The sequence below is a fragment of the Lipomyces tetrasporus genome (genome assembly GCF_029532465.1).
Source record: "Lipomyces tetrasporus strain NRRL Y-64009 chromosome Unknown POJ06scaffold_5, whole genome shotgun sequence".
Taxonomy (NCBI): Eukaryota; Fungi; Ascomycota; class Lipomycetes; order Lipomycetales; family Lipomycetaceae; genus Lipomyces; species Lipomyces tetrasporus.
In genome coordinates, this window is record NW_026611600.1 from 1,014,949 (window position 1) to 1,040,877 (window position 25,929).

At 45.9% G+C, this 25,929-nt stretch overlaps 13 protein-coding genes and 1 non-coding gene across 14 annotated transcripts; 5 read left to right on the forward strand and 9 right to left on the reverse strand.

Moving 5' to 3' along the window:
• Positions 1 to 26: 26 nt before the first annotated feature.
• Positions 27 to 1,649, reverse strand: POJ06DRAFT_106781 (WD40-repeat-containing domain protein). The gene is made up of 4 exons (XM_056183995.1): positions 1,263 to 1,649; positions 920 to 1,201; positions 498 to 864; positions 27 to 445 (listed from the first exon to the last, which is right to left on the reverse strand). Exons 1-4 carry the CDS (start codon positions 1,581 to 1,583, stop codon positions 72 to 74), a joined length of 1,344 nt encoding a protein of 447 aa, XP_056044001.1. The 5' UTR covers positions 1,584 to 1,649; the 3' UTR covers positions 27 to 71.
• Position 1,650: 1 nt separating this feature from the next.
• On the forward strand, positions 1,651 to 2,939 carry POJ06DRAFT_106776 (HAD-like domain-containing protein). The gene is made up of 4 exons (XM_056183994.1): positions 1,651 to 2,149; positions 2,201 to 2,458; positions 2,515 to 2,637; positions 2,690 to 2,939. The coding sequence occupies exons 1-4, from the start codon at positions 1,799 to 1,801 to the stop codon at positions 2,876 to 2,878; spliced, it is 921 nt and encodes a 306-aa protein (XP_056044002.1). The 5' UTR covers positions 1,651 to 1,798; the 3' UTR covers positions 2,879 to 2,939.
• Positions 2,940 to 2,999: 60 nt separating this feature from the next.
• Positions 3,000 to 4,105, reverse strand: POJ06DRAFT_281564 (HIT-like domain-containing protein; the record flags this gene model as incomplete). The annotated part of the gene is made up of 4 exons (XM_056189955.1): positions 3,000 to 3,379; positions 3,442 to 3,784; positions 3,848 to 3,928; positions 3,980 to 4,105. The coding sequence occupies 4 exons, from the start codon at positions 4,103 to 4,105 to the stop codon at positions 3,000 to 3,002; spliced, it is 930 nt and encodes a 309-aa protein (XP_056044003.1).
• A 379-nt stretch (positions 4,106 to 4,484) lies between these two features.
• On the reverse strand, positions 4,485 to 5,150 carry POJ06DRAFT_253058 (uncharacterized protein). The gene is made up of 3 exons (XM_056187587.1): positions 4,916 to 5,150; positions 4,760 to 4,863; positions 4,485 to 4,686 (listed from the first exon to the last, which is right to left on the reverse strand). Exons 1-3 carry the CDS (start codon positions 5,105 to 5,107, stop codon positions 4,680 to 4,682), a joined length of 303 nt encoding a protein of 100 aa, XP_056044004.1. The 5' UTR covers positions 5,108 to 5,150; the 3' UTR covers positions 4,485 to 4,679.
• On the reverse strand, positions 5,090 to 6,143 carry POJ06DRAFT_106787 (uncharacterized protein). Its single transcript, XM_056183996.1, has 4 exons — positions 5,746 to 6,143; positions 5,577 to 5,685; positions 5,216 to 5,524; positions 5,090 to 5,153 (listed from the first exon to the last, which is right to left on the reverse strand). Exons 1-3 carry the CDS (start codon positions 5,961 to 5,963, stop codon positions 5,300 to 5,302), a joined length of 552 nt encoding a protein of 183 aa, XP_056044005.1. The 5' UTR covers positions 5,964 to 6,143; the 3' UTR covers positions 5,090 to 5,153; positions 5,216 to 5,299.
• Positions 6,144 to 6,323: 180 nt separating this feature from the next.
• Positions 6,324 to 8,239, reverse strand: POJ06DRAFT_238061 (P-loop containing nucleoside triphosphate hydrolase protein; the record flags this gene model as incomplete). The annotated part of the gene is made up of 3 exons (XM_056185980.1): positions 6,324 to 7,124; positions 7,176 to 7,294; positions 7,330 to 8,239. The coding sequence occupies 3 exons, from the start codon at positions 8,237 to 8,239 to the stop codon at positions 6,324 to 6,326; spliced, it is 1,830 nt and encodes a 609-aa protein (XP_056044006.1).
• A 159-nt stretch (positions 8,240 to 8,398) lies between these two features.
• POJ06DRAFT_253059 (uncharacterized protein) lies at positions 8,399 to 9,605 on the reverse strand. The gene is made up of 4 exons (XM_056187588.1): positions 9,440 to 9,605; positions 9,151 to 9,345; positions 9,007 to 9,090; positions 8,399 to 8,907 (listed from the first exon to the last, which is right to left on the reverse strand). Exons 2-4 carry the CDS (start codon positions 9,280 to 9,282, stop codon positions 8,830 to 8,832), a joined length of 294 nt encoding a protein of 97 aa, XP_056044007.1. The 5' UTR covers positions 9,283 to 9,345; positions 9,440 to 9,605; the 3' UTR covers positions 8,399 to 8,829.
• Positions 9,606 to 9,663: 58 nt separating this feature from the next.
• Positions 9,664 to 11,667, forward strand: POJ06DRAFT_275627 (WD40-repeat-containing domain protein). Its single transcript, XM_056189655.1, has 2 exons — positions 9,664 to 10,162; positions 10,219 to 11,667. Exons 1-2 carry the CDS (start codon positions 9,895 to 9,897, stop codon positions 11,487 to 11,489), a joined length of 1,539 nt encoding a protein of 512 aa, XP_056044008.1. The 5' UTR covers positions 9,664 to 9,894; the 3' UTR covers positions 11,490 to 11,667.
• Positions 11,668 to 12,375: 708 nt separating this feature from the next.
• Positions 12,376 to 14,199, forward strand: POJ06DRAFT_107005 (uncharacterized protein). The gene is made up of 3 exons (XM_056183999.1): positions 12,376 to 12,789; positions 12,842 to 13,023; positions 13,077 to 14,199. Exons 1-3 carry the CDS (start codon positions 12,492 to 12,494, stop codon positions 13,884 to 13,886), a joined length of 1,290 nt encoding a protein of 429 aa, XP_056044009.1. The 5' UTR covers positions 12,376 to 12,491; the 3' UTR covers positions 13,887 to 14,199.
• On the reverse strand, positions 14,199 to 16,788 carry POJ06DRAFT_106910 (2-oxoacid dehydrogenases acyltransferase-domain-containing protein). The gene is made up of 4 exons (XM_056183998.1): positions 16,331 to 16,788; positions 16,181 to 16,254; positions 15,786 to 16,009; positions 14,199 to 15,585 (listed from the first exon to the last, which is right to left on the reverse strand). The coding sequence occupies exons 1-4, from the start codon at positions 16,390 to 16,392 to the stop codon at positions 14,512 to 14,514; spliced, it is 1,434 nt and encodes a 477-aa protein (XP_056044010.1). The 5' UTR covers positions 16,393 to 16,788; the 3' UTR covers positions 14,199 to 14,511.
• Positions 16,789 to 18,009: 1,221 nt separating this feature from the next.
• POJ06DRAFT_t43 lies at positions 18,010 to 18,094 on the forward strand. Its single transcript has one exon. It is a non-coding gene; the product is annotated as a tRNA-Lys (tRNA).
• A 795-nt stretch (positions 18,095 to 18,889) lies between these two features.
• Positions 18,890 to 19,796, reverse strand: POJ06DRAFT_106892 (uncharacterized protein). Its single transcript, XM_056183997.1, has 2 exons — positions 19,382 to 19,796; positions 18,890 to 19,329 (listed from the first exon to the last, which is right to left on the reverse strand). Exons 1-2 carry the CDS (start codon positions 19,756 to 19,758, stop codon positions 18,984 to 18,986), a joined length of 723 nt encoding a protein of 240 aa, XP_056044011.1. The 5' UTR covers positions 19,759 to 19,796; the 3' UTR covers positions 18,890 to 18,983.
• A 1-nt stretch (position 19,797) lies between these two features.
• POJ06DRAFT_290460 (Sec63 Brl domain-containing protein) lies at positions 19,798 to 22,618 on the reverse strand (the record flags this gene model as incomplete). Its single annotated transcript, XM_056190343.1, has 9 exons — positions 19,798 to 20,385; positions 20,443 to 20,601; positions 20,652 to 20,978; positions 21,025 to 21,128; positions 21,199 to 21,337; positions 21,395 to 21,695; positions 21,746 to 21,866; positions 21,921 to 22,089; positions 22,148 to 22,618. The coding sequence occupies 9 exons, from the start codon at positions 22,616 to 22,618 to the stop codon at positions 19,810 to 19,812; spliced, it is 2,367 nt and encodes a 788-aa protein (XP_056044012.1). The 3' UTR covers positions 19,798 to 19,809.
• A 318-nt stretch (positions 22,619 to 22,936) lies between these two features.
• Positions 22,937 to 23,859, forward strand: POJ06DRAFT_268148 (uncharacterized protein; the record flags this gene model as incomplete). The annotated part of the gene is made up of 2 exons (XM_056189296.1): positions 22,937 to 23,177; positions 23,228 to 23,859. The coding sequence occupies 2 exons, from the start codon at positions 22,937 to 22,939 to the stop codon at positions 23,857 to 23,859; spliced, it is 873 nt and encodes a 290-aa protein (XP_056044013.1).
• Between the last annotated feature and the right edge of the window lie 2,070 nt (positions 23,860 to 25,929).

Genomic DNA, 25,929 nt, shown 5'->3' on the forward strand with positions numbered 1-25,929 from the left:
TAAGAACTGACTCACATAAATTACATATTACAATAATTATCGTACACCAACAAGTCTATCTTGTGCATTTCTCACTTACTCGCAGTTGCTAAATCTTCATAGTCTCCATTCTCGCTGATCCCAACAGCAGTGGTATATGCCTGCCACAGCGCGTTGTACGCAGCACTCAGTTTCTCAACCTTTGCTTGCATATACTCAGAGCCGCTGGATCCATGATTGATGGTAGGTATCTCTTCTCCAGTGTCAACGAAGGCTATAGGTTCCGAACCAATGAGCGCAGTCTCACTGATAGAAAACCTGACGTTGGACTCGTCTGATTCCGGGACAGCAATCCAGACATCGTTCTTGGAAGCATAAGTAGTATTATATGCGAACCCCAGGGATTCTTGTCTTGTATAATGTTCTGAGGGGAGATTTTCTAGTACTTTAACAACATAAACAGGACCTAATGCATAGTGAGTTACAAGGACGTATTAGAATCGATGAAAATTTCCTACCTCTGCCTGGCTTTATGTTTTTCATCACTTGATGTGTTGATACATCCCAAACAATCACTGTTCCATCTTGTGACCCCGAAACTAACAGAGTGCCGTCAAACGATAAGTCCAATGATAGGATCTTGTCCGTATGCTGGGCGAATTTCACAGTCGATTCAGAGGAAACGTCGACAATTCGCTGCAATCCTCCGGCATATTCCAACAACCCAGCTCCTTCACGGGGCTGCCGGTACAGGTCTACGTGATATATGACGCCGTTATCACAGCCAGCATAAATCGCTCGTTCTGCTGGGTCAACAACCACACTCAGTAGAGCCTCTTTGAAAACAAACGTTGTTTGTAGTCGTAGATCAGACGCATTCCACACCTATTCATGCTACTTAGCAATGGATTCCTGATTCTGCGAACGAAGCATGACTCACTCGGCAAGATCCATCTAGGGATATACTATAGAGCCGTGAATCTAGTATCCCGCCGTAACCGCAATACAACCCTGTAACTTCAAGGCTATGCTGATTCGCAGTGGCTAACGGTTGTATATCATTGTAGTTCGAATGGGCGTTGCACAAATCCAGAGTGCGCCATGAGTATATCCTAGCATCGTTACCAGCACTGAACAATACTGAATCATCCTGACTAAACACTAAGCAGTTGATTGACCCATAATGGATTTCCTTGTATATTAAACAAGCACCCGAATCCAGCTAGATATGAATGAGTATTTAAGTCGTCCAACTATTTAGATATTCTTCGAAGTAGTCTTACCTCCCATAATATTAACTTGCCGCTATGTGTTCCTGCAGCCAAATACTTTGATGAATGCGAAGCAGCGATGCACGATAATTTCTCCTGCAAAATGAGTTTCTGCATCGGCGCTTCTTTTTTGATGGAATAAGAGTGAATTACAGGTCGATCCGACTGTGACGACAATATCCGTGAATCTAAAACTGCAATCCGGTTACAGTATGAGCCATTTTGCTTGAATGTCCGAATTGGGGTCGACGTATTGAGTTTACATATCGCAAGCAGACCATCGGCTTTGGATCCAGACGCCGCAGTGCCATAGAGAATATATTCGTCGCTCATTGTACCTAAGTAGTCCGCTAGATCGAGCTATTGCGGGTTGGAGCGTTCAAGAATAAGAGTTCACATTTTCATCTTCGTACGGCTAGAGGCGGTGCGGCTCAGAAACATCTTTCGCTGAAACTCGGAAAGTTCCTCGAACGGCTAACACAAAGGGATTACTCCCGGAATCTGGCGTTCATTCTCCAGTGTTTTTTGTCGACTACTGTATTTATATCATGGTCAATTACGTCGCCACACTAATTTCGAAGACTCCTATATTGGAAGAGCAGCGGCAAGCGTGGCTGAGTCTTCTCGACAGACTGCAAGTTTCAGTTACAGAAAAGAAGAATTTATCCGACAGAGCACAAGACTTCTTTTTCGACCTCCCGGACAGTCTCGGACTCGAATTTCTCAGAGCAGCAGTCAATACAGTTTGCAAGGAAAATGCTATTGATATTGCACTGCAGCCGAACGATCGGTACAGAAGAGGCAAAAGACTGGTAGTTTTTGACATGGATTCGACGCTGATCCAGCAAGAAGTAATCGACATGATTGCCGCCTTCGCCGACGTCGAAGACCAAGTTTCTGTATGCGCATACTCGATTGTATCGGAATGCCAATGTGCTAACTTCATTAAGGCTATAACATCTCTCGCCATGAACGGCCTTATTGACTTCAACGAGTCATTGCGACGGAGAGCCTCCCTACTAGAAGGCATTCCCTCTACAGTCTTCGAATCACTGAAATCACAAATCCTTCTTACTCCAGGGGCGGTAGAACTGTGCAAGGTACTTAAAAAAGAGGGATATCAATTAGCTGTTCTTAGTGGCGGTTTCATCCCATTGGCAAACTGGATCAAGAGCAAGTTGGGACTAGACTACGCTTTCGCCAATCAGGTATGGTCTCTGGACGATTGGGACAAGGCAGTATCAATCGGCTAATGCGTATAAAGCTCGAAGTTTCTGAGGATGGAACCGCGCTGACCGGTAAGGTCTTGGGCGACATAGTGAATGCTGAGCGGAAGGCGCAATTGTTACGGTATATCGCTGAGACTGGGAGCATTGAATTAGGCGAGGTAATCTTAATCTGTTGGATCTAATCTCACGTCGCCGCTAACATAGTGAAAGTGCATGGCTGTCGGTGACGGCGCCAATGATTTAAAGATGATGCATACCGCAGGATATGGTATCGCTTTCAACGCGAAGCCTATAGTTCAAGAGAAGGCACCCGCTCGCCTCAATACCCGTTCTCTGCAAGACGTCTTATATATACTAGGGTACTCATTGGATGAACAGAATTCACTACTAGATGATTAGAATAATAGACCCTATACAGATCTTGAAACACAAACAAAGAGTTGCATTCAAATCTATTATCTAATGTAATTTATGTATCAGTATACGTGTATCAATACAATAACATAACCAATTTACGGAACTAATAGTCGTGCTGCTGTTCGTCTCCGGAAATTCTCGGAAGTCCAACCTTAGCCGTGACTTTTAGCGGCCCAGTATCCTTAATCAAATCAAGCTGCTCGTCGGACTTCGCAAGCAAGAGTCCAACCATTCCAGTAGCGTTAACTGACACTCCCTCGTACATTTCCTGACAACGTGGTGCCAGGAACATCCATTCCTTCGTCATTGCGAAGTTAAAAGATATGCTCCTTTGGTCGTGTTCTCGTAGGGTAGTAAGGGTGCGAGCAAGTAAAGAGGAAAATCGCATTACTAGATCTTCTGTACTAGGACTTTTAGGGACCGGGAGGACAAAGTGCGCAAACGGGACATCCGGATGGCTGGTAGGAAACTGGCCTATAGCATCTACACGGCAGAGTATTATTAGCCCGTAACAAAACAGAGGTCACTCGCGCACGCTATCGTACCTTTACTAACAGGAACTCCATATGCCAACGCAACATCCGGTATAAGTTTTACTTCATGTGGGACGGGAATAAACTGAATATGCTTATGGGCTTGACTCGCCCCTGAAAACTCTCCGCAATTATAAAACGCAAGCAGTCGTGACCCACTTTTGACATTCGCTTGCAAACATTCCCACGTCGCGGTTAAATCCTCTTCCGATAATGGTGCGTTTTGCTGTTCAAATTCTTTGGTAATACATAGAAAATGGTACGGAACGATACTGAACTTGTTCAGAATAAGAGAGTAACGGTCACCGAGATCGCATAAGAAGAGACTGGGTTCCGGATTTAAAAATGGATTGAACTATTGCAGATAAGTATCAATCCATAGTATAAGGCATTTGAGAGGCCTAGATCCCGTCTATACCTTCGGCTTGGGAGTTGCATCATCCTCCACTTTCTTCGGTACTGGCTTCTGTGCTAGACTTGGAGCCACTCGAATGCGGAACTAAGAGATCGATTAGCATCAACCCATATTGCAAATGGCAAAACAACATGCCATAATGTCTCCAGCTGGAACGTCTTCCTCCGTGGATTCAGTGAATGTCAATGATCCACTGTCGACCGCAGAGTTAAACTTGGACCGTATCAGTTCCGGGAATGTTTTCGGCAGAGATGGCAACATGGTGGCAAGCGACCTAAAGCAATTGCCAGCTTCTGGTGGAGTCTGTTTGGCTAAAATTCTAGCAAGCATAGAGCAAATATGATGATGGATGGTAATAAGGTTCCCTTGTTAGACGGCACCATACCCAACGTTTTGACAACGCCGAGATCCGATGGCACGTTGGATGCCAGCAATAGCTGGAAAAGGAGAGACTCAACGCACGCTACTCGCCCGAAGGCTCGCAGCTCGAATGGGTAGAAGGACGATCTCAGTCCACTACAACTCGAATCTGATTTGGTTAGTAGCAGTAGACGAAAGTTTCGTGTGTAGTAAGAATTTGAATTTGGTTAGCGTCATTGCATCAATAACGTCTAACGTTTTGCCGCCTTTGTGGTAAAAGGATCTCAGTCTGTCATAGACTCCCTTCCTGATGGCATGCATTCATCGAGCAGCGAACAAGAAGCATTTTCTTTTAATCTTACTTCAAAGTTGTCTCCGCCATACGGTGTGCAGAAAGCAATATCTACATCAGTTTCCCAAAACTGAGTCTATTCCTTCGACGATGGCTTTTCTAGTTGATCGTCGCCCTATTCTACTATTCCCTAGGGCCGAATAACTACGCTCGTCATTCAGTTATTCAGAAAAGTTAATTCGAAGACTGCAATTTTGACTCACCTCATTCTTCTTGGCGAGCAGAGGACGTACAGAATATTGCGCCGTATAATGCGTGTATCATACGGTCTTCTTCTTTCCAATTTATTGACATGTCGATTGCGAAGCTAATTCGTATTATGTCAGTGACACCGTCTCGCTCAATTATTCATTACGTACAAATTCTCTCGTATTCTCGCCTCTTGACATCAAGAATATATGGTACAATCCCAGAGATGTAGGATATATCGATCCTAGTGCAGCATATATTGCTAACGCAAAGCTGACTGGCGCATATCTTATGGCGGCGATCATTGTGGATGACTTCTGTCGATTCAATATGAGGACGTGCACGAAGCCGAGAGTCGACATGAAATATCCGAGCAAGCTAAGGGACCATATAAACCAGAAAAAGTACCTATTAAATGCCAGGATTAAATGCCAGCTCTTTGTGCAGTTATTGCAACAGTCTGTTCTTACCTATAATTTCGCGCTCCAACGCAATTGTTCAACCACACACAGTGGTGATCCATGAAATCTGAGTCCATTAGCACACGTTACCAATTACACAAGTACAATGGTACCTATGCAGCTATCACAATCCCTACAGTGACTGGCTCGCGCAGGCCTCCATATCTTACAAACTGCGCAATAATTGATTGGCAGGAATATAGGATTATCTTCGTCATACTGGCGACAATTGACAGTGACAGATGAGGATGCAGTGTTCAATGACCCTGGATGGTTTTCTGTGATTGATGTTTCGATGTGAATATTGCGAGGTAGGATCTTGAAAGCGTTGGCTGGAATTATACAATCCCAATATAGGCATTCCACTCACACCAGGATCCGACGTAACAGCTCGAACTAAATTCACGACGCATAGAAGTAGAAGATAGGAGAATACGATAGGGAGAGCTTGAGAGATATTGTTCCATATCCACGGCGCCCTAATATGTCTAGCATTAGTGCTTCTTAGTCGTTCAATGAAATGACACTAGCACACCTACGTAAACCCAAAAAACAAGCCGACTGGTATGGCAATGGCAGCGAAAACTAAGAGCAAATATGATCTATGCCCTGAACTTTGCAAACGGTCATTCAAACAGAAAGTCGCCTTTTCCGGAGAAATTTGATGGATTTGTAAATGGTGACTGGACACAGCAATCGGTAGAAGTTGAACATGACCCGGTGCTGGCTCCTGCGCCTCTGTTGAAGCAGGCATCATAGGTAATTGCAGGACGAAAGCAGACCGAAGTCCCGTTGTAGGTTGGCAGTACTTTAGAACTTAGAACCCGTGTATTTTTTGGTAGCTATAAGTCAAGTCGCTGCAGTTCCATGGCTGATAGAGCTGCCCCTATTATGTCTAACCGATACGCAGCCTGAAACCCTTAGTTGGGGCAAATGCATCAATAGGGGTAGGGTTATTTAACTCGTGAGGCTTTGAAGACCGCAGGCGGCGGCTTGCTTGAGCTTTCATGTACAAGTGACTTTTGCACTGAAGACAAACGACACAACTAAACCAGAAACGACGTGCCTTCCGTTTAATAAAACTCCGCAATCCAAAGCAAAATACTTCCTTCCTACCTTAATTTCCGTACAAGACCTCCTTTACCACTCCCAATCCACGAGTGCGCCCTTCCCTAAATAAAACCTTCTGTCCTGGCCTGATATACTCGGGTCTTAACATGAACCGAAATTTCACAGTCGCGCGGTCACCTGTCCTGATGTACGGTCTATCCAGCTCCACAATCGTACATGTCTGCGCAACCGCACCCACGTGCAGCATCGCCTGATATCGAGTCTTGATGGTGGTGGCGTGTTGCAAAATCAAAACTTCCGCCACAAATTCCCGCACAGACCGCGGAGGCTCGTCACCTTGTGCAAGCACTACCATACCTTTTCGCACATCACGTCGTCTAATTTTCTTCATGGCAAAACTCACTGATTGACCTGCATGTGCCGTATCAACGCCCTGGCGTTTCCTCTCAATGGACCTAATGGCAGTGCTCGTGAACTGACCAAGCGAGTCCGGTCCAATATAGACACTGTCGCCCGTGTGCACTGTGCCGCTCAACACCACTCCAGAAACCACTGTACCTACAAAAGGGACGGAAAATGTATCGTTCACTTCGAATTCGAACGGTGCAGTCTCGTCAAACTGGCCATGGAATGGCAGAAGGTTCAGAAACATTCTCACAAACTCCAGACCTTCTCCTGTCACACTGGAAATTTGAAATATTGGGCATATCCGTTGCGAGACAAAATTCGTAGAAGCCTCTGCGACATCACGATTCGAGCTAATAAAAACTGGCATTTTACGGCAGCCAGGTGATCGAAGAATCTTGCTGACCTGGTTGATGGTCGATTGCAGTACATTCGGAGGGCACTAACAGTGTCAGTATAAATGCCAATATACGAAGCTTACTGTGTTGCATACCATGTCAATCTTAGTCACACAGATAAAAACCGGTACATTCAATGCCAAGGCAACCCCGAGATGCTCTTTAGCCATACCGATCATTCCTGCATTGGCACCAACCATCAACATTACAAAATCTACATGCTAATTAGCCATGTTCGGAGAGCCATACAGGTGAATTTACCAGGAGATCCTCCCATTAGTCCAAAAACCGTGGTTTTGAGATATTTCTCATGCCCTGCGAGATCAATGAAGGTAAGCACCTTCCTGCTACCAGCTACTATCTCCTTCCAGGATGCCTTGCGAGTACCGTCATTTGCACCTACCGTGCGTCCCTTCTCATCAAATCCCATTATCTCCATGCCCACGCTGGACGTACGACCTGTCTCAATCTCATGCTTATGCCTGAACAAATTCACGCGCGCTTTACCTCGCCCATCATCAAGACCACCTTTTGTCAGCACCCCCAATAATGTGGATTTACCAGCATCAACATTTCCGACTACTGCCACTCTAATCTCAAGAAGCTGTGACACCGACACCGCTCGCTCACGTATTAACACTCCACCTATTTTCGTAACTTCAAAGCCATGCTTTTTCTCGCTTTTGTCGCCTTGCTGTTCAGTCGAATAAAGCTCAGTTACGGCGCAATCCAATTCAGCAAGGCTGCACACAGACTTGATGTTTTCCAATGCAAGATCGTACTCTTGCGGCGTTAACCCGATTCTTACATTTGGATCCAAAGGATCATGCGTTAAAGACAAAATGCTTTCTCCTCGTCCATCTTCTACCACCTGCCGTATCAAGGATACTAGTTCAGTTTTGTGCTCTGCGAGGTTAAGTAGGCATTCCTTGAACGCGACCCGTGATTCAGGCGGCGACTGCGCGTCGGTTAGAGTCAACGTCGCGAGAACATCAAGCTCCGACTGAATTGAATGTGGTGGCGTATTATTCGCCAATGTTGGCTTTGTGGAAGACGATTTAGGTCGCTTGCCGCTAGAAGTGGCACTGGCTCTCTTGCCGCTTGCTGCTGATGATGACTTGGAGTGAACGTATGCGGCGAACTCGTTCAATGACGTCATGGACTACTGCTCTTATTTATAATGACACAGCTGAATGCAAAGGTAAATATAAAAAAATGCTGTAGTTGTAAGGAAGATAAGATACCCGAAAAGACAGCATGCCGCGATTAATGACAGTCTGTGGCGTAAAACAAGGAGTAGCAGGAATTATACTAGATTCGCGGGAGCGTGGCATTATAATTGGGAGCGAACCTCATACTAAGTACAAAGGCGAGGAGATGCCGACAATAGGACCCAGGTTAACATGACTTTGAAGACTCATCTAAACGTCGAAGAGTCACTCATGTTCCACTGAATTATGTCCCGGAAGTCTATAATATAATTGTGCAGCATTATTATAACAGTCGTGGGACAATCTTTAACCCACAATAATATACAAATTTTTACAGCTCATACATCATACGATAACCTATTAAACTCGATGTTGACTACGTCACACATCGTAGTCCCAAGCCGATCTAAAATTTTGGCTATTATAATTAGTCGTACGAACGCTGATCCATCCTTCTTTACAGCGTCTCTGTCTCCCACGTTGTAGTCTGTGCGATACTGTCACTCTGAGTCTTTTTATCTCAGTTAGTCTTCAGTCTCTATGACTGCGATGGCGGACTTATAAGAACTACCGCATCGCCTCGGACAAAAAGCATTTCGCTTTGTTTCTTGATCGTCTGACAAAGAAAGTTAGAACTTCCATTGACCTGAAATACGGGAACATCACTCCTCCGTAGCGGCAAATTGTAAGTAATTCAGAGCTGCAATTCTCATACCTTCAAATCTTCATCTTCATCGTCCATGACGAAGACGGTTTCTTCTACATCAGACAAAACCAAATTGCAATGCGAGTCATATGCCTGATATCGAGTCCGTATCAGTCATCGCCAGCAAATAAAATATTAAGCGCTCAACCATACATGTAACCTGCCTCGTATCTCTCGGTCTCCTTTAAGCTTTACGAACACTCGCTCGTTCAATGACAGTCGCACCAGATCCAGAGGTTCCGAAACTATCGTGTCGTCGAGCTGATCGGCACCAACTTCTGCCATCTTCGATTTAGGTGTTTAGTCGGTTTCAATATAATGTGTGTAGGACAAAGGCAATTGCTTGATCTGAATGATACAGCTTGTTAGCTTCTCACTGCAACAATCGAAGATACTGAAGTTGGACGCAACAGTAAACAGAAAACATATTAAAACTAGTCACCTCTTAGAAAGACTGTTGACGATTTGACTGGGCCAGATTAGCTGATGACGTTAACCTGACAATGCAGAATATGCGAATGCTACGGATTCGCGATGTTAGGGCTTCACTCAAGTACAACGATGTCCTGTAGAATGAGCGTTCTAAAACGTGCTCTTCAGGTTTACCCGGCCCTTAATTTTTTTTTTCCGGGCGCCGGTTGCGCTTGGGAGTTGAGCAAGCTCTAGGATTGTTACAACATAGAACGATCCCAAAAATTTGTTAATCAGCGTAATCGTGACAAGCGACTGTTCACTTGAGTTTCATTCGACTACGTCTCCAAGCGGATAGTATAGACGATAAATATTCACTCCGATAGTGAGTTCGGTTGTACAAGCGCGAGCTGTCCGTCGGAATTTTTAGCGACAGTAAACGGCGGGTGACAGACTCAGAGATCGCGAATTGGAAGACGAATAACGATGCCGAAACGACAAGCAGACGAAGAGGAGACAGTTACCTTCCCTGAGAGCGCTCTCAAGAGCGGACAACGTGCGACGACTGTGCAAAATGAGGATAACGAAGTCGAGGGCATCGGAGAATTTGAAGATCCGTACGGAGATGACTTTGAGAGCGAGGGAGAGATTGATGAGCAAGAGGACGAAATTATTGAGTTAAACGACGACGATGAAGACAACGAAGAAGCGGCTATCGAGGGAGATGGCCCAGAAGAGAAGAGCAAGCCTAAAGGTATGTGCGTGCGCATTTTGACTTGATTGCCAGCGTGCTTATGACATTACGAACAGAGACGCCACGACTGTATCTCCCGCATCGATCAGCTCCATTAGGCGCTGACGAGGTATTGGAACCTGATCCAACAGTATATGACATGCTTCATCAGATAAATCTCAACTGGCCCTGTCTTTCATTCGACATTCTTCCCGACAATCTCGGTAACGAGCGACGGGGATACCCGAAGTCAACGTACTTCATTACTGGCACGCAAGCCAAGCGAAAGAGAGAGAACGAAATTACGGTCGTTAAGCTCAGCGATCTCAGTAAGACCTTGCAAAGGGACGACGACTCTGAACCGGACTCTGATAATGACGATAACGATTCCGAGCCCATCTTGGAGTCACGGTCCCTGCCAACGACAGATACTACAAATCGAATTCGGGTGTCTCCACACGCGGCTAAGACAAATGAGTATCTCACTGCATCAATGTCTGAGTCGGGTGATGTTTATATCTGGGATATCACACCACACTTCACGGCTTTTGACACACCCGGAACTACGATTACGAAGGCGATGAACAGACCGGTGCACACAATTCGAGCACATGGTGGAGTCGAAGGCTATGCATTGGACTGGTCTCCTCATGTAACTACAGGACAGCTGCTTACCGGCGACGTTACGGGTAGGATTCATTTGACAACACGAGGCTCTAACTCATGGACGACGGACAAGGTCCCGTATGTTGGTCACGAAAACGGAGCGAGCGTGGAGGAGCTACAGTGGAGTCAATCGGAAAAATCTGTCTTCGCTAGCGGAGGTAGCGATGGATTTATAAGGGTTTGGGATACTCGAAGCAAGAAGCACAAGCCAGCGTTGTCGGTCAGGGCCGCCACTAGTGATGTTAACGTCATGTCATGGAGTAAGAACGTGTCATACTTGCTAGCTAGTGGTCATGACGATGGTTCGTGGAGTATTTGGGACCTGCGGACGTTTAAGGCCAACGCCAATGATGAACCGCCTCTATCAGCCGCTTCATTCAGCTTCAATAAGTCTCCCATTACATCGATTGAGTTCCACCCAACTGAAGAGTCCATCGTCGCAGTCTCGTCCGCAGACAATACTGTCATGTTGTGGGATCTCTCTGTCGAGGCTGACGACGAAGAAATTGCCGCTCAGAAACGAGATGACGCAACCGGAGAACTTGATGATATCCCACCGCAGTTGTTGTTCGTCCACTGGCAGAAGGATGTGAAGGAAGTGCACTGGCACCGCCAAATTCCTGGTATGCTCATGAGTACCGGGGGTGAGGGTATCAGTGTATGGAAGAGTATCAGCGTATAATGCGTGAAGACTTGCCGAGGAAGCATAATGCGTAGAAGATCCCATGTTTGGTCACGCTTGGTCTATGAGATTGCATGTCATGGAGTTCTTGTGCTGTGTGACATATATGTCGTAGCGTAATGAAGTATGAGACTTCGTTATTAATAAATAAGTTGGTTTTGGCCCGATTTGAACGTGGCAATTATTACATCTGCACTCTCAATACTTTGAGCGCAAAAATCTTTAAACCCTAATTGGGAATCTCAGCAGCGCCAGACGCGGTTTAGCATCGATTCGAACTGCTTCGTGGACCAGCGTGCAGCTGACGCCGCCAATTAATCATTTATTAATCTGCGCATCGGTTGTTTGCGCGGCCCACTACGCGTAAAAGACTAGATGACAGCAAGGTAAGACTAACTCCCAACGTGCCGCTTAATGACCCTGTATGTTCGGTGGGATTAATGGGGAGCAAGAGACCATTCCTCTTTGGGATAAACTTTGATTACTGTTATTCAGCTGCCGAGTATTGGTGTTGCTCCAGCGAGGAATGGTCAGGCTATCCCTAAGAATTATTTGCCAAAGTTTAAACCCGGCTTTCTCGCGGTCGCCGTTTCAACCTCCCACACGACCTAGGTTGTTCGTAAGTTTGATTGCACTACGTTTTATATTCGGCAGTTCTTCACAATCCTTAGTTATTGCTTGTCTTCGATTCTGTCACGGATTTTCTTTGGCATTCCGGCCACGGCCCTTGATCTGCCAGGGTTTGAGTTTGTTCGGAGTTGGTGTGTGACATCTCCCTTGAAGACAACTCATGCAAATATTATCGCGACCGCTATTTTCGATATTTCAAGGATTCCTTGCTTCCAAGCGCGCCATATCCGTCCATTACAACGATATCTACTCATTCGCGTCCTGGAATATATGCCAGACAGCGGATCTTCCGGCTCGCTGCGCTCAAAGGTTTTCGTGTAATCCGCACCGCGACTGAAATCGCGGTGCTTTCGGTCTCGTTTCTATCGCGCAATGTCGTCGGATCGATCGTCTGGTGCCCAATCTCCAGCGCTGCTGTCCCTGCCATATATCGTAGACTGGGATGTGGAGGAAGTTGGTAACTGGCTGGAGCGAATAGGCCTGTGGCAGTATCATGAGTCGTTTGCCGAGAACGATATTACAGGAGAAGTTCTGATCCATTTGGACCACGATTTCTTGAAGGACTTGGGCGTTTCTTCGGTTGGCCACCGACTGCAAATCTTGAAAGCTGTGTACAATATTAAAATAGCGCAAGATATTCCTATCGAAGCAGGACAATTTGTGCCAATATGTACTAGCCTTGTATTATTTCATCCTGAATATTTGCTAACATGGACTTTCAGCGCTGAGCGAGCAAGAAGTAGCAGATCATGAGACGGTTGATGTCCAGCGGTTGATGAAAAGCTTAGAGATAAGGGATCGAAAATTGATGCATGCTGAACAAGAAATCAGGCGGCTGATGGAAAATTATCACCGACTGCGCGAAGATCTCTTACCTATATTTAAGATGGTTAAGGAATCGAAGGTATGCAGGGCAGGGACATCGTTTTTATGGTCGCTTCTCTAATACTATAACAGCCTCTTCCAATGCCTGACTATCCTCCGACAAATCGATCTAGTCTTCTTCAGTCATCTTATGCTGTAACCTCTGATCCTCCACCATCAATTCTTTCTTCACGACACTCTATGTTTATCCCTTCGTCACAACCTATATTAGGCGGGCCGTCGGTGAATAACTTTTCACAGCAGTCACAATCGTCGTCGTCACATCAAGGTCTTTCGCGGAAATTATCCACAAAGAAGATTAACACATCAAAAACCAATTCATCCCCTACGCACACACCTGAATGGCTAGAGCAGACTCTAATACCGTCATCATCGTCCGCGAACAACAATGGAGCAAGTTTATCGTCAACTGCTCCGTCGTCAACACCAACATCTGTCGCCGCGCCACTTACTTCGCCGCTCGCCAACATATCATCGCCAAAGGACCTTCATCAACGTAATATGGTAACTAGCCCATCGATTCTGTCGCAGCCATCGCAACACCATGTCTCTTCTACAGTTCCCATCTCCTCAGCTTTCCCATCGTCTCTCACACTTTCAGAAGCGTTTAAGCCGTTTAAACTGAAGCAAGACGATCCGTGCTACAAGGTTCTGCCTGCTGTCTTGAAGGGACATAAGATTAATGACGACTGGCGGCAATACGCATTACTAGTTTGTTTCGGCGATCAAGAGAGGCTCTTAGGCTTAGACGAAAAGCCGTTGCGAGTCTTGAAGGAGCTGCAGGACGCAGGCAAGCAACCAGTTTTTATGCTCCGGCCAATACAGGGCATGAAGCATGAGCAAGGCGCGATTGTTACCGGAACTCCTGGCGGTGTCTTGTAAATTTGTCTATTTTGTTACTATGTATGGTGCGTATTGGAGGGTAAAAGGGACAAACCCGAAGGATAGACAAAGTTTCGTAATCCTGCATGAGTCTGCTTTGTACGGCTACTGGTGTTAATTTGGTTGAATTCTTTAGTTAATATTTGTTTTTGCCTGAGCGCTAATTTAATTGGCGCCGTGTACGAATATGTAGTACTCACAATTTAGTGTCCGTTTGGATTTGTTCTTATTAGTTTGATCATGGCTGCATATTTTCCGCATTTTATATGTAGACACTGTATTGCTGTTATTCCTACACTAGATTCATGTTGGCTTGTGTTGCACCATTGCATGGAACAAGAAGACATATGTAGCCGCTCGATCCATGCAGGAAAATTGAGATTAAAATATTAACGCTATCTATATCAATCGTCTTATTTCTAGCCCGTAAACGAACATCAGAAAATAACTTTTACAAAATATTTAATATCAGTCCGTCAACGAACAGTTCGTGGCTCAACCTCTCATACATTTACCCATACCTCCAAGGTATTTAGACATTGATGCGTGAAACACAAAGAGTGCGTATAATCAAGAAAAGAAGAGCCGAACGACGTCACAACTCGCCAGACATAAATTCTAGCATCTACAACAAGAGTTCAAGCGGGTTCTCGACAATCCGCTTGAACGCCTTGATCCACTCACCACCAACAGCTCCGTCAACAACACGGTGATCGAATGATCCGGTGACGGTAATGACATCCTCAAACTTGATACCACCATCGACGTCCTCGACGGCCTTGCGCTCAGTAGTTCCAACAGCCAAGATAGTGCTATGGGGCGCGTTGATAATCGAAGTGAACGAAGTCACAGCGCTGTTCATACCCATGTTGGAGATGGTGATAGTGCCGCCAATGTACTCATCTGGTTTGAGCTTACCGTCACGAGCCCGCTTGCCAAGATCTTTGACTTCCTTCGAGATTCCGGCTAAGCCCTTAGCATGGGCGTTCTTGACAATCGGTGTAATCAGACCGGTAGGAGTAGAAACAGCAACCGAGACATCGACAACGGAGTACTGTCGGATAACACCCTCAGTCTCGAGCCAAGACGAGTTCGCGATAGGGACCTGCAGAGACGCCAGCGCCATTGCTTTAACCAGGAAGTCGTTGACCGACAATCGGTATCGTCCGTCCGCAGTCGAATTAAGGGCCTCCCGCAGCTTGAGAAGCTTGGTGACAGTAACAGTCGACGACACATAGTAGTGTGGGGCGGTCTGCACCGAGGATGTGAGTCTCGACGCGATGGTCTTGCGCATTGACGAGATCGGGATGTCTTCGAACGTCGCCGCAGCTGTGGTCGAAGGAGCGGGGGTAGGAGCAGCCTTGGTTGCAGGGGGCTTGTACGCATCGACATCGGCCTTGATGATACGACCGCCAGGGCCGGATCCCTTGATGTTCTTCAGCGGAATGCCTTGCTCGAGAGCAATCTTTTTGGCGATTGGCGACGCGAGGATACGATCAGCAGGAGGAGCCTCTGGCTCATCAGCTGGCTCTGCGGAGGGTGTTGCGGCTGGTGCAGAAGCTGGCTCTGTAGCTGCCGGAGCGGCGGTGGGTTCAGTAGTAGAAGCAGGCTTGCCACCCGACGCAGCGATAGCCTCGTCAAGAGTGTAGTCGGCGAAAGCACTAACATCCTCTTCATTGGGAACGTAAACTCCGATGGGCTAGCACTCAAGTTAGCAATCCACCTGGAACGCAATTCGTGACTTCGATGTACTGGGACAGCAATTTATGTCAAGGGTCGAGAGTAATGTGGCATTGGTCAGCCAAAAGGTGTGCGAATATACGCAGACAGTAATCTTGCAATAGTGACAACTAATGTCCCAGCTTCGGTACAAGAAAATGAGCTAATGAGCGAACATACCTTGCCAACAGGAACCTCCTTAGCACCTTCCTCGAGCAAAACCTTGGCCAGGTAACCGTCGTCTTGGAACTCGAAGTCCATCTGTGCTTTGTCGGTCTCTATCTCGACAAGGATCTCGCCTGGAGAAAGAGAATCGCCGACTGCTTTGGCCCACTTGCCAACATTTCCCTGAGTCATAGTTGGCGACAGCGCAGGCATGTCGATGATAGTGTGCGGGGGGTATGCTTGAAGACTAGTCAGAGCCTGCGACAATTGAATTGATTTTTATGCCAAATTGACATGCAAGACACGAGCGATCGACCTTGCGGCGCTACAACGTCCACTACAACTTCCACGACAATTGCACCTTCCACAATGGAATAAACCGCATCGGAAATTAGCAAGTAGTCACTCACATTTTGAGGCGTAGAGCCTAATTAGATTGGGGAGGACCAGCCTCTGATGGAAAGGGGAGGTAGAGCGCACGCAGCTGGAAACCGACGTCAGAACTGTCCGATCCTAGCACGACCATTTCACTCCGGGAAATGACAATTGAAGCAACATACACATTAGCAGCACGGCGAACAGCAGTTGCCGACGCCAGACGGGCGACTATTGTGGCGGACATTGCTGTAGGGAAGTAAGCAGGATGCACGATGACCGAAACGGGGAAACTGGATAGAAAAGAAGAGCGACGACAAAAACGCGGAAGAGCGAGACCCAATGGCTGTTGTGTGGGAGGCCCGCCCTCGCTCGGGTGCCTAGCCTGGCTCCCTTGCCGCCAACCCTAACCCAGACGACCCAAAGGCAACAAACACGGCAAATTTCTCGTCATTCAACATGGCTTATAGTATTTACGCGTGGGGCAGTAGCGAATGCAATTGCCATTTAGTCGCAAGGTAAGGAAATTGGAGATTAGGAAGAAGCCAGAAACTTTTTAAGGCGATGTAAAGCACTGAGCCTAGCCAAGATAATAATGCAGCATATTTATGTCAATGACAATTACCAATTGACAAGCAACACAGTTTTCCTGACGGATGATTCGTCTCAGTTTTTGATGGAGAAACCTATCCTACTAGACGGACCCGTGTAGGCGCCGCGCACAAAAAAATGATGTCCCAGTAATCTAGTAAAGTCGTAGCAGACAATTGATCGTAGTAGACAATTGAATAACTTCCGAAATATTACTCTTCGGTCGTACCAACAAGTGTACGAGATATAGCATGGGTAATGCGAGCTCTTCGGAAATCAGTGAGTGGGATGTGTAGTTGGGGAGCGGTAACCCAGGTAAGCTACCAATTAGCCGCCGCTAACCGTGACTTTCCGACGATATCGCTGGTGCGTAGGCCTACACAGGACGATGTAATTTTCAGAACGGTGGCCCCAACCGGTCCCAAAAAGGGTGACAACAGAAATTACATTGTAAAGTTGCGGGATGCCCGTTATTATGCGTTGCAAGTGTTATCCCGTGTAACTTTGACTATGCACTTTGTTGATACACTTTGATACTGCGCAAACTAGCGTTTTGCAATCAAGCGCATCAACCGGATGTACGATCTGTTGACTTGAGCCTAGAATTTGGGATTGCATCGCAGCGATCGATGTCAGTATGGATTAAATACGTCTCAATCTAATAGAATACCACTGGAGTTAAACCCAAGGCTTATGATACATTTGAAGTCACACCTTTGGTGTTGTTGTGGCATTCGCGTTCGGTGACGCGTTGGACCAACTTGGAAGTTATCCAGCCCATGCAAACCGTGCTGAAAGTAGAAGCATCCCTAACTCAACCTCGTACAGATAGCAACATCCTCAACGCCTCTCTTTCCTTTATCTGTTTCCACGTCAACTCCTATATCGCACCCATTGACTCATGAGCACAGGATTATTTCTCCGGTTATAAAGGATTGGTTGTAAGATTGATTAGGATCGAGATCGGTGAGTTGGATCTAACACCTACCTCGTCGTTATGCTATATTAACCTCTCTGCCCGAATCACAAGACTTTCTACCGATTCTTTCGTTTCAGGTATGTTTTGATCACGGTAGACGTCATTAGCTGGAATCTCTGGAGAGGTCATGCTTAGCCTCTGAAATTTATTTGGAGATGTCGCGACGCTCTTCTCTCTATTTACTTTGGCAATTAGCGAATGAAAGGTCGTTAGTGTTGTAAGTTACTCCGTGCTGAAATTTACGCGACTTGAACCTCACCCCTTGGCATCCCTGGCACGTGAATTCGTATAGCGACCCTGCTAGCTCAATTGGCAGAGCGTGAGACTCTTAAGATTTATTGTTATCTCAAGGTTGGGGGTTCGAGACCCCCGTGGGGTGATTTTTTGTTGATGGTTTTAGTTTTCTATAGGTTTGTTTCTGTTGATGGTTTTAGTTTTCTATAGTTTTCTTAATTTTCCTTTGGACTGTCCCTTAGCTTATTCCGTAGGCGAATATCACGGCAGTAGTATTGGGAAGGTGGCACAGCGCGTGTGTATGCGTTCGATGCTTAGTAGTTGCCTCTTAATGTCGCGGTCGCTTGTCTGTTTGTCAGTTATTTCTTTCAAATAGCTAAACTACATCTAAATCTTCGTCTGATCGTGACCATAGCTACTGCGGCTCTATGCCTTCCAAGCAAACATGCAGAGACTAGTCGACAACATCAACATAGCCATGCAGGAAGTCCACAATAGTGGCGAATCCAGCTCCGGGCTCAATGACTGTGGAAGCAATGGTCTCATCTGCTACGTCTTCCACATAATCTACATATTCCCCAATATCAGGAAGAGAGTCCCCCGTATGACCCGCTTTTTCGCCTTTGAACAGATCGCCGAATTCAGTCGTACTTTGTCTTGACTTGGACTTAATTATTGCTCCTCTATCGGTGTCGGAAAACGAAAGATCCCGAACAAGGGAATATTGTTGCTCGAATCCTGTTTCTGTGATGTCACTATTCTTCTGCCTCCGATGCTTCATGTCTGCAATCAATTGAAAAAGGTCATCAATGTTTAAAGATGTATGTGACGATTCATAGCTGGTCATATGTTCAGCGTCTATGGTGTCGTTCTCAGATTCATCTAAATCTTTATAAGCGTTAGTATATTGAGTGAAGAGGATATATAAAAGCTGACTGGCCACCGGTAGTGTCTTTGCTTTGAATCGTAGAGTGCTCGTTTCGGAAAGACTCGACTGAGGTAGAATGTTAGTATTAATAATGAATCAGACATTACTACTTGTAACCTTTGCCGGCAGCTAAAGAATCTTGATTTGTTAATAAAGGCTGTGGAGTCGGTACGCCAGCATTCGAATCATTAGTCCGTAAATTAGAGTATGTGGAAAGACTTGGCCCGTTGACCAGCGGGGAAAATTTCTGGAATTTCACGGTAGCGTTCTCGCTCTTGTTCAGGAGTGCTTCATTCGCCTGTCTTTTGCTCGCAGTGCTCTGTAGCTTCGTCGATTGGGCTACTACCGCGTCTTGTTTCGCAATAATCGGTTCGTTAAGTTCTCTTTCGTCATCACTATCCAGTGTAATATCATTGCCGGGTTCCAAAGCAGTAGGATATGAACTTGTCATTCTATGATTGTCAATAACTCATAACTTCAACTTTCACTTGATAGGTCACAAACATTCGCAACTTCTCGTCAAGTCGTTCGAAGTCTTCGTCATCTAACAGGCTATCACTCGAGAAACTCAGTGGCTCGTGAAACGGAACAGCCATCTGAGGCGCAACTTTGGTCGCCATGTCCCTGACATGGAACGACTTTCCTGGATCGTTCGTCAGCGAGCAATCACTTGGTTCCTGAATCTCAGTGATCGTCCGATGAGTCAAAGACTGAAGCATTCGGATACTCTCAGGTTGCAACGACAGCGCCAGCTCTTGAACAGTTTGTGTCCCGACCAATTCCTCGCACGAAACCGTGCACCGGCATTTCAGTGTTGTCGTTGGCGGGGTGCGGATCTGCACACCAACCACATAATTATTCCCACTTTTCAATTGATACATGCTATAAGGTGAGGGAGTTAGTAATCCGAGAATACGAATAGTCGAAGAGATTTACATTGCCCGTCGAAAATCAACCAACTCCCCGTTGGATAATTCAACCAAAAATCCGACTGTGAGTAGTTTGCGATTATACATCTTTACCACAGTCTTGTTCATTAACTTCACCGCTACTTGGATCGTAATCTTAACCGACGACGTGTCTGGCGTCTCTCTAAGTTTCTTCAAGCTAACCTCAAATCTGGGCATTTTCTCCACATCTTGTAAATATTTCATACCGCGACCCCTATTCAAAGACAGCGCGCTTTCAATACTGAGACTGTCCATGCCTGCCAGATCTGCAAATGTGCGGACATCTCTGTTGAGAAACTTGCGCAAAGTCGCCGGACCGACACCTTCGAGCTGGAGAAGAATGTTTGAACTGTTGTCCCATATTTCCGCTTGCAGTGACCGTGCAAGTTCTAGAGCGTTACGAACAGACAACGCGTCAAGTGCCTGAATCTTGCAGTCGACAATGCAGCGAATAAGACGTTGCACATGTTGCCATACGATGGCTTTATCAGAATGAAACTGAGTGATATGTTTGCCAGAGCCGTCATACGCAGGAAATTCCGGACGCCCAAGAGTAAACTGCTCCAGATTAATAGTCGCATTCTAATAAAGGGCTAACTAATGTGGATATGATACCTGAATGATTAAGCTCACTTTCTCCCCAGAATCCTTGATGTCTGCTGTCTTCAGCGGATACCGTATCCCAACAGAAGCATTGATCTCTTTATAGAACTTCTTTTCACCTTGTTTGAATCTGATATTCTTAAACTCATTGGATTGCACCAGCATGTTTAACTAAGATTCGTCAACATACATGACTCCATCTACGTATCTACTATACTCACGATATCAGATATACTCATTCCTACTCCAGCATTCATAAAGTTCAACATCGTTTGAAACTGAATATAGAACAATGCCATTGACTTGCCATAAGTCGTAGGCACTAATACATTCCCGTCCGAGGTCTCGACAATTTTGGAGGTTTGCAAGCGCGCTATATTTTCTGTACATAAGTGGTCTAAACTTTCTTCGATAGTCTTTGAAGAACCCGTGGCGCCAATGTTGTAGTGGGCAGGATTCTTCTTCATACGGACATATAGGAACGTGGAGCGCAGCCATCCCTTTGCTGATTCGATGTCATTTATCGTTCTGAGACAAACTTCAGCGTTCTAAAACAAATCAATAATATTCTTGCGCAATTGTTAGAATCCCTACCAGATGCTCTACTAGATGATTATGAAGGCAACTTTCGACTACTTCCTGGCCACAGAGAATCTGCTCATACTTTGACTGCTTATCCCGTGTAGTCATGATGACGGCTGATTAAAGTCAGAAAATTGAATTAGAATAACGACGTGTCACCAGCATATAAATATCTATAAATCTTACCAACCCCCGATGTATCGAATTGAGGTCTTCCGGCACGACCCATCATTTGATGCATATCAAACTCTGTGTATTCCTGCACCTGTCCTTCTATCCATGCCGACGTTCCTCTAATAATAACTAGCTGAGCAGGAAGATTAACCTAATAAGCCTTAGCATCATCGCCAACTTAGCATAGGAACAATGTACGTGCTCCAACTGATAATGTCGACGTGCAGCAAATAATCAGAATCTTTCGCCCAAGAAACATTCTCTCAACCATAACTCTATCTTGCATTGACAACCCTGCATGATGATATGCCACACCCGCTCTCGAAAGTTCATCAAGCTCGTTGTCTTGAAAGTGTCTGCCGGGATCCATTCGACAGGACAAGATGGCTTCGCGTGACTTCATCCATGTCTTGGCAAGGAGTTTCGCCGTTGAGACTGTGCTTTTGCGGGTAGGACAGAAAATTATGATAGGCTTTTGTGCAAAGTGCGCATCTAGAATTTCCGGAAGCCTTTCACCGTTAAATACCAACTAGCGGAAGCAGGAAGGGACTCCACATACTTGCTGTCGTAAAGCTTATCTAGCTGAAACGTATTCGTTGTTCGAGCCGGATATCCATAAACATGAATATCAAGTTGAACGGGCCTAAATTCCTCTCCAAATGCAAATAACTGGGCTGGTACTAGGTTCCGTGAGTACTTCCATTAGACTTGCGCGATATTCAGAACAAACTTACTTGAACGAGAGTTCCACTGTTGACCAAGCCATTCGGCGATGTCTTCAGCGTTGGGTATTGTAGCAGATAAGGCAATAAACCGTGCATGAGGAGCGATGTATTTCATTCTTGACACCACTACTTCCAAAGTCGCGCCGCGAAGATCTTTCAGAATATGAACTTCATCAATCTATATATCGGTTGAGAATTCGACGGACAAAATCACACCACATGCTAAAACAGCATACCAGCACAAGCTTGACTATCGTCATCAACCGATCATAGTCTGTCCATCGCCGAGTCGTCGAATCCCACTTCTCCGGCGTCGTGATAATCACATCAGCCTGCTTTACGGTCGCAATCTCCTCCGCAGACGTATCGCCGGTCAAGAATCCGCATTTCACACCGAGCACAGCAAGTCTCGCAGACCAATCTTGAAATCTCTCGTAGCACAACGACTTTGTTGGCGCAATATATATTATTTTGAAGTTTCCTATATTATTGGCGACCAGCGTTCTCAGCATGGCTAGCTCGAAAAGAACTGTCTTTCCTGAACCAGTGGGTGAAGATATAACCGTGTTAACGTCATCCTGATATAGCGTTGAGAAGCATAGCGATTGCATGTCATTAAATGCCGGGAATTTGAAAATCGAGCGATAACGGTCCGGTAGCACCGCTGTTGAAATTGATTTTAGTCCTGACGTGAGCGGTCGTGCCATCCTCCGGCTGATGACCTCTCGTTATTGGAATGAACGAGGTCACTGTTGATATCCGTTGGACGGGGACACGTAAGTGCGAGAGAGTTATGACATGCACGAAGATAATACTGCAATCCCCGATGGCGAACGAAAGTGAATGGGCGGGACGTAGCGCGTAACAACAGCTCTGACGCGTACGTCAACAAGGTTAAGCCAAACATCGATGTTGTTGCGTCTGCGCCATATTAGAATAAACGTTTATGCTTCACGACTCATCTTATAAGTTTACTCGGTAATATAATTGAACTGTTCCAATATTGAGTTATATTCAAATGATTCATGAGCAATTCTGGACTAGCATCCGCTTCCGCACCTAATCGAAAGAAAATCATAGTTCTTGTCGGCGCACCTCTAGCTGCCGACCTTCCGGTCCTACCTGAGGTTCGCAACAATTCAGCAGTACCTGCCAGAGCAGAAGAGGATGATGAATCTATAATCGAACACGCCAGCCGAAATCTCGATGATTTGGGAGCGGATCTTCCTAGCAAGAAGGCCGGTGAATCCGCTTTGCTAACTAAGAGTGGGTGCGTTCATCAAGATATCAATTTCTCTGTAGCTAATACGAAATAGATGAAACGTCTCATGAAATATCCACGCCAGTGTCTCTCCGCCTTCTTCTCACCCGCAGAATCTCGTACATCTCAAGCATCCCCAGCACTGACCACCTCAAAACGTTTGGCCCACAGTATTTCTGCTTCCTAGCAGTCATTATGTCCATATCGCAGCCGATCCACACGAAATCCGGTCGATTCAACTGGCTCACCATTGTGGATTCGTCCATTCCGTATCGGTCGCTGGTTGTAGACACGCGAGAAGCTGTTAAGCCTTTGCCTATCTCTGTGTGGGACTTGGAAGCGATTAGTCATACGACGGATTCGTGCGGGCGGAAGTGGATGCCGACTATTGGAGATGTGGTGTATCTCTCCGACGTCCTGGTGCAAGAGTATCGCGGGGAAGTGTCTGGTACTACGCGCCGGCATGTCACGAGGATACGATTATTGTTCACTCCAAAGGATATGCGAGATATGAGTACCTTGAGCGGGTGTGAGGAGGAAGTTGCTTTGTCACCCTTTTCGAGGACGATTAGAGAGTTCGTTGTCGAGCTGAAGAAGTGGGTTGAAGTTATTGAGAACAATCGGAGCATGATATCAACCCCCGAAGTGTCCAATGCCGTTGGTGGTCGTGCTTCAGGTACACGATAACGCTCCATCGACTTAACGTGATCGGGAAGCGAGCCGATCGCAAAAACCCACCATCAGCTTTATTTCTCTACATAGCAACCCACAGCGACGATATATAACATTATAATAAATGAAAATTTATTCTGCATCCCGTTTGCATGTACGTGAGGTATGTCCGCTTTGGTTGCAACGGCTACACCGTCTGATAGTACGTGTTTCTTCTACGGCCGTCTTCCCGTTGTCGTCCCGTTGGACCACTTTTCATGATGTGCCTTCTTCTCCAGTCAAAATATTATTAAAAGCAATAAATGATCTAGTAGTTTGGCGCTTTTTCTTTTGGCGTTCTACAGTGCCCTGCATTTGTGTAAGTTGATCAGTTAAAATCGCGGCCTGATATAGTGCTAGTTCCGCGCACTTCTTTATCTGATCAATTGCGACATGCGTTTGACTTGGAGGGCTTACTCTGCTTAAATATTTTTTAATTTTCTCTGATTGACGTTGTAGTTGAATTATAGTCTTCGGCGTGTCAGGTACCCATGTCTCTTGAGATCCTTGTGGCTGACTGCTCTCCGGACTAGGTGTGTGAAACGAAAGTGAAAGTTACCAATACCCTACTTGGATCATACGGAACTAGCCCTGTAGCTCTAAATCCACTCTGAATATTTGAAGCAGATAATGCTTCTCGTCGGGCGATTTGATATAGGCGTAGAAATCCAACTTGTCGATGTGATTTGTACCAGCCCTCGTACTCTGTTCAACTTGGCAACCATACGCTCGCTTTAGAGGCGAAAACAGCCCACATCGAGCGGTTGTAGTAGATGTTGACGAATGAGCTGACATATATAGGGGAATAATGAAATTCTCTGTACAATGCTGATCAAATTCTGATGAAATATGGCTTCCGTGCCCGTCCAAAATTAGTAACCGATATTTTCCCTTTGTACGAGCCCGTGTGCACTTGTCGAAGACTTCCCGAAGCCATTGTAGACCAAGCTGGTTCGTGGTCCAACCGTTATTGCTCACACCAACTGACCAATCGTGTGGAATATCGCTAAACCAAGGTGTTTGGAACACCTTGCCTTGAAAGATAACCATAGGTGGTAAATATCCATCCAGAGGAATTGACCGCTTCAACAACAGTGACCCACTCACGATTCCCTGGCTGCTTCAGAAACGCCCTCCCTTCTCTTTCGGCAGAGGTGACAATCTTTGCAGTTCGATACCCATTTGGAAGCACGTTTCGTCAAAGTTGTAGATATCGTCGTCCACAATCCCATACATCTGAATAGTATTGCGTACGAGATCGAACCATTTCGTAATAATCTCGGGATCCTCTGTTTTTGCCCGTTGATGGTCATATCTTCGGGAGTACTTAGACTTCAACTCAGGATGTCTTCTGATGAAATTTCGCACCCATTTCTCACCGACTTTGTTGAAAGCTTACGAGCGCTTAGTAAGAAGGAGGTCGGCCATTCTTCGAGCGTCCGCCACCCTAGGAGGAAGTCCTCGCTTGTCCATTCAAAGGATCCATTCTAGAAGCACTTCTTCTTATCTTTGAGTGAGTTTTCGCGTCGGTGTGATAGAATCGCGCCGTGATATGCGACCTCTCAGACGATCGTGAAGGGTAGAGTAGGGGACGTCGTCCGACCGCGCCGCGACTTTAATACTTGAAATTTTGCCGTTTTTATATGCTTGAATTGCTAAGAGAATTCTTCCCTCCTTACTTTGATCGTGTTCGGCCATGGTTGCTCCGTTATAAACAACTGAAGTACGTGTCGCGTAAAAAAATGAAGAGGTGATCCGCTTGCTTGGGCTAACCGATCGGTTAGCTTTGCCGATCACGTTAGAGTTTAACAAATCAGAAATGTACTTTGACCCAGAATCATATATAGCGTATCAATGTACAGCACTTAGAAATAAAAGGAGATCCCAAAAATTGAACGCTAACTAGAACGAGAAACCATCCAAGAAAGATTAGAGAAGCAACGACACGGAGGCCACGCTGTCAGTAGTCGCTCTGTCGTCGGCAAATGGTGACCGCGCCGGATTTGGTGGCGATATTACTTCAACGAAGGCAGGATGTATCAGAGC

What these genes read in the sequence shown, in the direction of transcription:
- POJ06DRAFT_106781 (XM_056183995.1), bottom strand. Translation starts at nt 1,583, where the DNA reads ATGAGCGACGAATATATTCTCTATGGCACTGCGGCGTCTGGATCCAAA. An exon ending in GCAAGTTAATATTATGGGAG is followed by an intron (nt 1,202 to 1,262) that starts GTAAGACTACTT and finishes ATTCATATCTAG; the next exon opens with CTGGATTCGGGTGCTTGTTT. An exon ending in CCCTAGATGGATCTTGCCGA is followed by an intron (nt 865 to 919) that starts GTGAGTCATGCT and finishes TAGCATGAATAG; the next exon opens with GTGTGGAATGCGTCTGATCT.
- POJ06DRAFT_106776 (XM_056183994.1), top strand. Translation starts at nt 1,799, where the DNA reads ATGGTCAATTACGTCGCCACACTAATTTCGAAGACTCCTATATTGGAA. An exon ending in ACGTCGAAGACCAAGTTTCT is followed by an intron (nt 2,150 to 2,200) that starts GTATGCGCATAC and finishes AACTTCATTAAG; the next exon opens with GCTATAACATCTCTCGCCAT. An exon ending in GGAGCATTGAATTAGGCGAG is followed by an intron (nt 2,638 to 2,689) that starts GTAATCTTAATC and finishes ACATAGTGAAAG; the next exon opens with TGCATGGCTGTCGGTGACGG.
- POJ06DRAFT_253058 (XM_056187587.1), bottom strand. Translation starts at nt 5,107, where the DNA reads ATGTCGACTCTCGGCTTCGTGCACGTCCTCATATTGAATCGACAGAAG. An exon ending in GCGAGAATACGAGAGAATTT is followed by an intron (nt 4,864 to 4,915) that starts GTACGTAATGAA and finishes AATACGAATTAG; the next exon opens with CTTCGCAATCGACATGTCAA.
- POJ06DRAFT_106787 (XM_056183996.1), bottom strand. Translation starts at nt 5,963, where the DNA reads ATGATGCCTGCTTCAACAGAGGCGCAGGAGCCAGCACCGGGTCATGTT. An exon ending in GGCTTGTTTTTTGGGTTTAC is followed by an intron (nt 5,686 to 5,745) that starts GTAGGTGTGCTA and finishes TAGACATATTAG; the next exon opens with GGCGCCGTGGATATGGAACA. An exon ending in CTGTTACGTCGGATCCTGGT is followed by an intron (nt 5,525 to 5,576) that starts GTGAGTGGAATG and finishes AACGCTTTCAAG; the next exon opens with ATCCTACCTCGCAATATTCA.
- POJ06DRAFT_253059 (XM_056187588.1), bottom strand. Translation starts at nt 9,282, where the DNA reads ATGGCAGAAGTTGGTGCCGATCAGCTCGACGACACGATAGTTTCGGAA. An exon ending in AGATACGAGGCAGGTTACAT is followed by an intron (nt 9,091 to 9,150) that starts GTATGGTTGAGC and finishes ACTCGATATCAG; the next exon opens with GCATATGACTCGCATTGCAA. An exon ending in ATGAAGATGAAGATTTGAAG is followed by an intron (nt 8,908 to 9,006) that starts GTATGAGAATTG and finishes TTTCTTTGTCAG; the next exon opens with ACGATCAAGAAACAAAGCGA.
- POJ06DRAFT_275627 (XM_056189655.1), top strand. Translation starts at nt 9,895, where the DNA reads ATGCCGAAACGACAAGCAGACGAAGAGGAGACAGTTACCTTCCCTGAG. An exon ending in AGAGAAGAGCAAGCCTAAAG is followed by an intron (nt 10,163 to 10,218) that starts GTATGTGCGTGC and finishes CATTACGAACAG; the next exon opens with AGACGCCACGACTGTATCTC.
- POJ06DRAFT_107005 (XM_056183999.1), top strand. Translation starts at nt 12,492, where the DNA reads ATGTCGTCGGATCGATCGTCTGGTGCCCAATCTCCAGCGCTGCTGTCC. An exon ending in AGGACAATTTGTGCCAATAT is followed by an intron (nt 12,790 to 12,841) that starts GTACTAGCCTTG and finishes ATGGACTTTCAG; the next exon opens with CGCTGAGCGAGCAAGAAGTA. An exon ending in AGATGGTTAAGGAATCGAAG is followed by an intron (nt 13,024 to 13,076) that starts GTATGCAGGGCA and finishes ATACTATAACAG; the next exon opens with CCTCTTCCAATGCCTGACTA.
- POJ06DRAFT_106910 (XM_056183998.1), bottom strand. Translation starts at nt 16,392, where the DNA reads ATGTCCGCCACAATAGTCGCCCGTCTGGCGTCGGCAACTGCTGTTCGC. An exon ending in GTTCGCCGTGCTGCTAATGT is followed by an intron (nt 16,255 to 16,330) that starts GTATGTTGCTTC and finishes GTCGGTTTCCAG; the next exon opens with CTGCGTGCGCTCTACCTCCC. An exon ending in TAGGCTCTACGCCTCAAAAT is followed by an intron (nt 16,010 to 16,180) that starts GTGAGTGACTAC and finishes CTAGTCTTCAAG; the next exon opens with CATACCCCCCGCACACTATC.
- POJ06DRAFT_106892 (XM_056183997.1), bottom strand. Translation starts at nt 19,758, where the DNA reads ATGTATCAATTGAAAAGTGGGAATAATTATGTGGTTGGTGTGCAGATC. An exon ending in CTTGACGAGAAGTTGCGAAT is followed by an intron (nt 19,330 to 19,381) that starts GTTTGTGACCTA and finishes TGACAATCATAG; the next exon opens with AATGACAAGTTCATATCCTA.